This window comes from Lipotes vexillifer, unplaced genomic scaffold (genome assembly GCF_000442215.2).
Source record: "Lipotes vexillifer unplaced genomic scaffold, Lipotes_vexillifer_v1.1 scaffold1129, whole genome shotgun sequence".
Classification (NCBI taxonomy): Eukaryota; Metazoa; Chordata; class Mammalia; order Artiodactyla; family Lipotidae; genus Lipotes; species Lipotes vexillifer.
The window spans coordinates 1,536,867-1,545,301 of record NW_006789022.1 but is presented as its reverse complement, the minus strand read 5'-3'; the positions used below and the strand labels follow the sequence as shown (position 1 = coordinate 1,545,301).

At 53.3% G+C, this 8,435-nt stretch overlaps 2 protein-coding genes and 1 non-coding gene across 4 annotated transcripts in view; 1 reads left to right on the top strand and 2 right to left on the bottom strand.

Moving 5' to 3' along the window:
• ZFPL1 (zinc finger protein like 1) overlaps positions 1–3,929 on the top strand; it is a 4,299-nt gene extending 370 nt beyond the window's left edge. Inside the window, exons 2-8 of one of the 2 annotated variants that reach the window (XM_007462021.1) lie at positions 294–403; positions 716–827; positions 2,024–2,217; positions 2,310–2,382; positions 2,457–2,603; positions 2,855–2,978; positions 3,468–3,929. In XM_007462021.1, coding sequence (XP_007462083.1) covers positions 302–403; positions 716–827; positions 2,024–2,217; positions 2,310–2,382; positions 2,457–2,603; positions 2,855–2,978; positions 3,468–3,654 — 939 coding nt within the window. In that variant the 5' untranslated portion in view covers positions 294–301 and the 3' untranslated portion in view covers positions 3,655–3,929. Of the gene's footprint in view, positions 1–293; positions 404–715; positions 828–2,023; positions 2,218–2,309; positions 2,383–2,456; positions 2,604–2,854; positions 2,979–3,467 lie in introns of those variants that run through there. The other variant, XM_007462022.1, reaches the window with a different exon arrangement.
• On the bottom strand, positions 3,898–4,610 carry CATSPERH (catsper channel auxiliary subunit eta). Its single transcript, XM_007462023.1, has 3 exons — positions 4,358–4,610; positions 4,152–4,251; positions 3,898–4,051 (listed from the first exon to the last, which is right to left on the bottom strand). The coding sequence occupies exons 1-3, from the start codon at positions 4,529–4,531 to the stop codon at positions 3,975–3,977; spliced, it is 351 nt and encodes a 116-aa protein (XP_007462085.1). The 5' UTR covers positions 4,532–4,610; the 3' UTR covers positions 3,898–3,974.
• Positions 4,611–7,450: 2,840 nt separating this feature from the next.
• Positions 7,451–7,523, bottom strand: TRNAG-CCC (transfer RNA glycine (anticodon CCC)). Its single transcript has one exon. It is a non-coding gene; the product is annotated as a tRNA-Gly (tRNA).
• Between the last annotated feature and the right edge of the window lie 912 nt (positions 7,524–8,435).

The following is an 8,435-nucleotide window of genomic DNA, read 5'->3' as shown; positions in this document are numbered from 1 at the left end:
GCTTGGAGGGGGTGGGGCTCGGGAGGGGCCCCTAGGGGCGGGGCCGGTGGTATCGGAGAGACTGATGGAGGGGCCTGGCCAGGTTTGGGATGTGGGAGGAATCTGGGGTCTCCGGAGGTGGGATTTATGCAGGGGGCGTGGCCGGAATGGAGAGGGACGGTGGGCAGGAGTTTGGGGTTGGGTTGAGTACGAGAGGTGTCTAGGGCGGGTAAGAGTGGAAACAACTGGGCTGGTGAGTGCGTTGTGGCGGCCACCAGAACCTGGCTCCCTGCCAACTCAGACCCCTTGCTCAGGGTCGACTATGGGGCTTTGCAAGTGCCCCAAGAGGAAGGTGACCAACCTATTCTGCTTCGAGCACCGGGTCAACGTCTGCGAGCACTGCCTGGTAGCCAATCACGCCAAGGTGGGTGTTCAGAGGAGCGGCTGAGCAGGGCACTAGGTGGGCAGGTAGTATTGACTTCCTCCAAATCCATGAAGGGCCTGGCCCAAGAATGGAAGCTCCACAAGGACAAGGACTTAGTTTATTTTGTTCACTGTTGTATCCCCAGTGCTTAAGTCAGAGTATGGCACACGGTGTGTGCTCAATAAATGTTTATTGATTGGTCAAACAGAAGGATCAATCTCCTCTGTGATGAGAGAAAAAGAGGCATCTGGGCTTTGGGGAGATGGGCTGTGGAGTTCTTGCTCCAGTTGTGACCTCTTTCTCCCACTTCAGTGCATCGTCCAGTCCTACCTGCAGTGGCTCCAAGATAGCGATTACAACCCCAATTGCCGTCTCTGCAACATACCCCTGGCCGCCCGGGAGACAACCCGCCTGGTCTGTTATGGTGAGGCCTGGGCACCTTATGGGGGGATCAGGACAGGCCCAGCGTGACCAGTTTCCAGGCACTCCCCAAGCAGCAGGACAGTGACCTCTCAAGCCTGGGAGGCTGGAGCCCCAGATTGTGGTCCAGCTAGGTTACTTACCTGCTGTGTGAGCTCAGGCAAGTCATTTCCCCTTTCGAGGCCTTAGTGTTTTTCCCTAAAAATTAAAGCTTCTGGCTTCTTCCCTGCCAATCTCTAGGGTTGAGCGAGAGCCAGTCAAAATTGTGGGTGTGGTTGTAGCTGTGAGCAGTAGCTGGCCATACCAGCAGTGAGCTGAAAGCATGGGGCTTTCAGACATTAAGGATCCATTTCTGATTCCAAGATTAAACAGAGAGGAACTGCATCCCTCACAGTAATGTCAGCTAAAAGAAGTCAGCAGGGGCATGTGTCATGACCTTGACCTGACTCTGGTGTAAGAGCCTTAGCTCCACTTTTTGAAGGAACTAGTGTAAAAGAGTGCACTCCATGTATGTGTTTCTCACTGTGTGTTTATATGTGCATGAATTGAACTTGCATTGTGTCTTTACATAAGTGTTAGTGTATTCATTAGTACTATGGGTGAATGAATGGGTAACTGTTGTATGTGAACATATAAGCACAGGTGTGTTGTGGGGTTGCAGGAAAATTCCTGGATGAGGGTGCTTAAGTGTTAGCAGACGTGAGTGTATAGATGTGTATGTGAGAGTTAGTGTGCCCGTATGTATGGATGTAGGGGATGGCACCTGCGTTTGACATGTGTATAAACACGTGTATTTCTGTGCCCATGGATGTGTACACCCATACGTGTTCCTATGTGTATGTCTAGTAACCTTTTCTGAAACTGTTCTTGATGAGCTGTTAGCCCAGTGAGCTTGTGATGAGTGCGAGTCCAGAGAGGACTCATGCAAAGGGTAGGTGGCATCTTCTTCCCACCCACCCCCCCACCCCCTAGTGGGCTGAGAAGTTTGGTAGCATCTGCCTTGACTTAGATAGTGGTGGCCAGGAAGGCCAAAGTCCCAGGGAATAAGTGGACCTGGGGTAAGGATGGGCAGGAGAAGGCCCTGGGCGTACGCTTGTGTGGCGTGTGTCTCTGCAGCAGGCTGGGGGCTCTTGCTGGGCTGTAGGGGTCCTGAGTGTCTTCTTCCTCATGTCTTCCCTCCACTACTTCGTGGGCCCTCAGATCTCTTCCACTGGGCCTGCCTCAATGAACGTGCTGCCCAGCTACCCCGAAACACAGCACCTGCTGGCTACCAGTGCCCCAGCTGCAGTGGCCCCATCTTCCCTCCAAGCAACCTGGCCGGCCCCGTGGCCTCCGCACTGAGAGAGAAGCTGGCCACAGTCAACTGGGCCCGGGCAGGACTGGGTCTTCCTCTGGTGAGAGCCTGTATCCCCTGGGTCCCACCTGGGTCAGGTGGGTGGGTGGGGAAAGCACTGGGCAGGCTGGTGACATCTGTTCTTTCCTCCAGATTGACGAGGTGGTGAGCCCAGAGCCCGAGCCCCTCAACACTTCCGACTTCTCTGACTGGTCCAGCTTTAATGGTAAGTGGTGGTCTCCACCTGCTGTTGGGGCCCTTGCCTCCCTGCTCTGCTGACAGCTCTCTTCCTGCCCACAGCCAGTGGTAGCCCCAAACAAGAGGAGATAGCCAGCGCTTCTGCTGCCCCAGCCTTCTGCAGCCAAGTCCCCCGGCCCCCCGCTTCCCCGAGCCGACCCGAGCAGCACATGGTGATCCACATGGGCAATCCTGAGCCTTTGACTCACGGTGAGCCAGGGAATTGTCCAGGCCAGAGGAGGATAGAATGGGAGTGGGGTGCTTTGCGTGGAGGGAGCTCGGGGGTCTGGACACCCACCCACAGGGACCCTTCCTCACTCCATCACAGACGTTACCTCCCCACAATTCCGAGATGCTCTGTTAGGCTGAGGAGGGCCGGGATCTCCTGCCCTCCCCTCTCCCCACCCCGCTATGGGCCAGTTTTCCTGAGCCTGTGGATGCCGGTGGCTCTGCCCCTGCAGCCTCAGCCCCAAGGAAGGTGTATGACACGCGGGATGATGACCGGGCACCAGGCCTCCATGGGGATTGTGATGATGACAAGTACCGTCGCCGGCCTGCCCTGGGCTGGCTGGCCCAGCTGCTCAGGTACATGGGGTCAGGTGAGGCAGGATGCCAGGAAGGGGGAGGAGGGGAAGTGAGAGCCAGAGACCCTGGCAGGACGATTTCATGACAAAAGGGGCTTGTTCTGGATAATAATGAGACCTGATATAGGGGCTGTGCACCGAAGCCTGGGCTTGGGTCTGCCCCCCTCCGGGTGTTTCCTTGCATGCTACGTATGAGGTTCGGACTCGGGCTCTTTGAGGCCACTTCCTGCTCTGACACCCCCCAATCTTTGTGACTCTCCTTATGCCCAACACATTCAAGTTTCAGAACACAGTTGTTGCCTCAGCTGGTTTGAGCTGCACAGTCAGCCTGGTAGTGGGCAGGTGCAGGGATGACCACCCTTGAGGAAACCAGGCTCAGGGATGGTGGCGCTGGGGCCGGAAGACGAGCGTCATGGCTGGGGCTCCTCTCCCGGCTGCAGGGGCCACCGGGGACTGGAGGCCTGACCTGACTTCCCCCTCATCCCCCCAGGAGCCGGGCTGGGTCTCGTAAGCGGCCGCTGACCCTGCTCCAGCGGGCAGGGCTGCTGCTGCTCCTGGGGCTGCTGGGCTTCCTGGCCCTCCTTGCGCTCATGTCTCGCCTGGGCCGGGCTGCGGCTGACAGCGATCCCAACCTGGACCCACTCATGAACCCTCACATCCGTGTGGGTCCCTCCTGAGCCCTTGCTTATGGCTGGGCCAGCCTAGGAGCTGGGGGCCTGAGGTGGGTAGCGGGGGAGGTCCAGGGGCCCTTCTCTGCTCCTCTTCCTCAAGCCTGAGACACTAAGATCCCAGGCCCAAAGCCAAGTCCACCAGAGTGGCTGCAGGCTAGGCCTGGGGCTCCTGCAGATCAAACATTTGTCTTGACCTGCTCCTCCTGGGTCTCCAGCTTTCCCCCTCCCTCCCGCAAAGGAGCTGACAGGTGGAAATAAATGACAGACTTTATTAAAACACCCGAAGCAGCCTTTTCCTTCCCCCTTCTCAGCCTGGGCCCCAGGCCTCAGTGGTTCTCTTCCCGGTACTCAATGGCCAGAAACTCCAGGGACAGGCGGTTGAAGAACATGGCTCCGTTGAGCACTGGGCAGAGGAGAGAGCCCCCATCAGCCTCGCCTGCCCCCTCCTTGCTGCATCTCAGGGCTCCAGAGCTCCCCACTCCCCCTGCGTACACCCTACTCACTCAGGACGGTCAGGGAAAAGCATCGACGAAACTTGTCATGTGTCATCTCAGCGTAGAGTGACCCCATGGCGGCCCAGCAGATGCCGACCACCTGGGAGAACTACAGGCCCCATCCCGTGGGAGAGTGGCCCCCTGACACAACAGGGGGGTTTCCATCAGCCCCTGGGCCTCCCCTGACCAGCCCTCGAGCCCCTGCCCTGGCCTACCATCAGGACAACTGTGTAGCGGAAGCTCATGCGGTCATAGTGGTGGGTGATGCAGAAGTTGTGCACGTCGCTGGCGAAGACGGTCAGGTGTATGAAGAAGAGCATCAGTGCAGCCATGGTGAGAATCATGCCTTGTGGGAAGAAGAGCACGGCCACGCGGTCCCGCCACCGCATCCAGGCGGCAGCACAGACTCAAGGCAGGTGGTACAGCTTGAGCAAGTGGACACTGCCCAGGAGGAGCAGCCGACCCCTCCGGTTCTGGAGCACACAGTCTGGAATAGCCGTAGGATTCTAGAATCAGGAGGACATAGAGAACAAGATTTTTGAGCACAGGCTGTTTCCAGCCAATACAGGAGTGTTTCATGGGTGGCCAGGGCAGCTCTGAACTGTGGAGGGGGGCTGGGCTAAAGGTACAGAGCAGCGGGGCCCTAGCGTGTTGAGGGAGGGACAGCGTACCTCACCATCCCAGCCCACACACTTTGTGCTCTTGGGCAAATCTTCTAAGTACTCAACAGTTCCACGCAGGAGGTAGTGTGGGCACATTCTGCAGATGAAGAACTGGGGCTCAGAAAAGCGAAGGGGGGACTTCCCTGGTGGCGCAGTGGTTAAGAATCCGCCTGCCAATGCAGGGGACACAGGTTTGAGCCCTGGTCCGGGGAGATCCCGCATGCCATGGAGCAACTAAGCCCGTGTGCCACAACTACTGAGCCTGCACTCTAGAGCCTGTGAGCCACAGCTACTGAAGCCCGCGTGCCTAGAGCCCATGCTCCACAGCAAGAGAAGCCATCACAATGAGAAGCACACGCACCACAACGAAGAGTAGCCCCCGCTCGCCACAACCAGAGAAAGCCCGCGCACAGCAACGAAGACCCAACACAGCCAAAAAAAAATGTGAAGGGGCATGTAGGTCCTCAGCAAGTCTTAGGCAGATGAGAGGTCAGGTGTAATCTCTCCTAATGAGATCTCTCCAGTAGAACTGGAGGATGTAACCAGGTGAGGGCAGGCCTGGGCTAGATCACAAGCTCCAAGTATTTGTTCCAACCCCTAATGGGGAGGAGGTAAGGGAAGGGACAACAGATTCTCCATAGCTGTCCCAGGACCTTCCCACATCCTCCCCAGGTGGGCCCTGGAGAGCAACTGGCTTTTCCGTCTTCTCCCCAGATGTTCTTCCAACACATGATGCTGACCAGCTCTCCCCTCTGCTGCCTGCCAGCACTCAGCATCTTAACACTCATTGTCTCTACCATTCCAGGAGTCCCATGAGAAAGCTGGGACTGGTGGCACAAATCCTATTTTACACACAAGCCTGGGGCACGGAGAGGGATTGTCAGCTCAAGTTTTCGCAGCCAATGAGTGAGGGAATCAGTACTAAGACTAATATCCACTTCTACCCGAGGCTGTGGAATGGGCAGGGACAATTAGATGCCAAGAAAAAAACGTTTCCTCTGTACATGTGAGAGGTGAGAACTCCAGGACTGTCAACAAAATAAGTCAGAAAACTGGCCAGAAATGGTGTGGAGGGACATGCAAACTCCCGGGAACTAAAGTACTGCAGAAGAAGAGTTGATGTTGAACTTGGCCAACAGCCCCATTGCCTCCTGCCTGACTGTCTGCCCCGGAAGTCAGGTCCCCGGTCAGCTCAAGACCGGAAGTCTCCTGCCTGGAAGCAGTGAGGTTAAATAAAGCCTGGCACCACCATCCATTATTGCTGCCCAGCGTCATTAATCACAAGAGACCCTCAGACCGCCATCTTAGCACATTGAAGGGGTGTTGCCCGATGCCCAGCTGTGTTCACACCATTGAAACAATTGTTTGCACTTTAGTTCTCATTTGAATACAAACGAACGTTTTTATGTTAGGGCTTCTACCTCAATGTCATTTAAAAAAATTACCCCCACAGTGTATGAATATGTTCTTGTAAAAGATTTGCATCATACACAGGCATACAGATGAGAATGTACCAGTCTCCCCGCTCCACCCCCATACCTACAGAGGTAACCCCTTCAACAGTTCGGTGAGTGGGCATCTTTTGAGTTCCTTCTTTTTTAAAAAAAATTTATTATTATTATTTTAAATTTGTTTTATTTATTTATTTTTGGCTGCGTTGGATCTTCATTGCTGCGCGCGGGCTTTCTCTAGCTGCCACGGGGGCTACTTGTTGCGGTGTGCGGGCTTCTCATTGTAGTGGCTTCTCTTGTTGCGGAGCATGGGCTCCAGGCACATGGGCTTCAGTGGTTGTGGCACGCGGGCTCTAGAGCGCAGGCTCAGTAGTTGTGGCGCAGGGGCTTAGTTGCTCCGCGGCATGTGGGATCTTCCTGTAACAGGACTTGAACCCGTGTCCCCTGCATTGGCAGGCGGATTCTTAACCACTGTGCCACTAGGAAGCCCTGAGTCCCTTCTTGATGTAACTTCATACACCTACGTGTACATCTACATGCATAATTTAAAAAACAAAATCACACCATATGTACTGTCAAAGTATAATTTTCAGAAGGTTAAAAATATATCTAAATAAAGAATAAACATGTAACTAAGATGTCTTAACTCATCGGTGAAGGGGTTCCCCTTCAGTAAGGTAGTAATGCATCTTGAGGAGCTGGATATTGATAGGCATTTAAAGAGGAATATTAGAACATGATTACTAGGTTAGATACAAAATTGGCTGGTATCCTACAGGGCAAACAAACCAAATTTTGAGGTTATTTTTCCATTGGATATAGATGTTTTGCATCTCTTTGGGACAATATCTAAATAGCAATATCAAACAAATATACGCTCCTATAGGTAATTAAATAATCCTTGGGTGGGCTTCTGAAACAGTGCCCCAGTATGATATTGGAAGGTCATGCTACCGTCTGTATTCCAAATTTTGGATAATTTTTCTTAACAGTATTCTGCAACTTTTTTTTTGAAGTTTATAGATTTCTTGGAGTAGATCTACATCTTTTTACTCTTTTTAAAGACTATATTTATTCAGGCTGCGCTGGGGCTTAGTTGCGGTGGGATCTTCGTTGCAGCATGTTTAGTTTCGGCACGTGGGATCTTTAGTTGTGGCATGAGAACTCTTAGTTGCAGCAGGCATGTGGGATCTAGTTCCCTGACCAGGGATCGAACCCGGGCCCCCTGCGTTGGGAGCGCAGAGTCCCACCCACTGGACCACCAGGGAAGCCCCTAAATCTTTATTCTCTTTTCTTCATTTTTCTTAAGATTATAGCTTGATAAGCTTAAATCTTCATGTATATTTTTTATACAGGCTCTGAGTATCCGGTAGAGTCAGGGGTCAGCAAACTTCTGTGAAAAACAAGATAGTAAATGTTACAGGTTTTGCCAGCTGTACTTCTCTGTTGCAATGACTCAACTCTGCTGTTGTAGTTGAAAGTAGGCATAGGGCTTCCCTGGTGGTGCAGTGGTTAAGAATCTGCCTGCCAATGCAGGGGACGTGTTTGAGCCCTGGTCTGGGAAGATCCCATATGCCGTGGAGCAACTACGCCCGTGTGCCACAACTACTGAGCGTGCACTCTAGAGCCCGCAAGCCGCAACTACTGTGCCCGCGTGCCACAACTACTGGAGCCTGCGTGCCACAACTACTGGAGCCCGCGTGCCTAGAGCCCGTGCTCCACAAGAGAAGCCACCGCAATGAGAAGCCCGCGCACCACAATGAAGAGTAGCCCCCGCTCGCCGTAACTAGAGAAAGCCCGCGCACAGCAACAAAGACCCAAGGCAGCCAAAAATAAATAAATTAAAAAACAGGCATAGATAATATGTAAATGCATGGGCATGGATGTGTTCCCATGGACACTGAAATATGAATTTCATATGATTTTCACATCATGAAATGCCATTTTTTTCAACCATTTAAAAATGAAAAAAAAAAAAAGCTGACAGGCCATATGAAAACAGGTGGTGAGCTGTGTTTGGCTGGCAGGACCCCTGCCAAAGAATAACGTGGTTTCCATTCCATCCCTGGCCCCCCCAGCCCATCATGAGTAATGTTTCAAGGACCACACTGACACAGTCTTTTTCTCCTTTTCATCCATTCAAATTCGGCGTGTCTCAGTTTGAACTGCAAGTCTTTCCC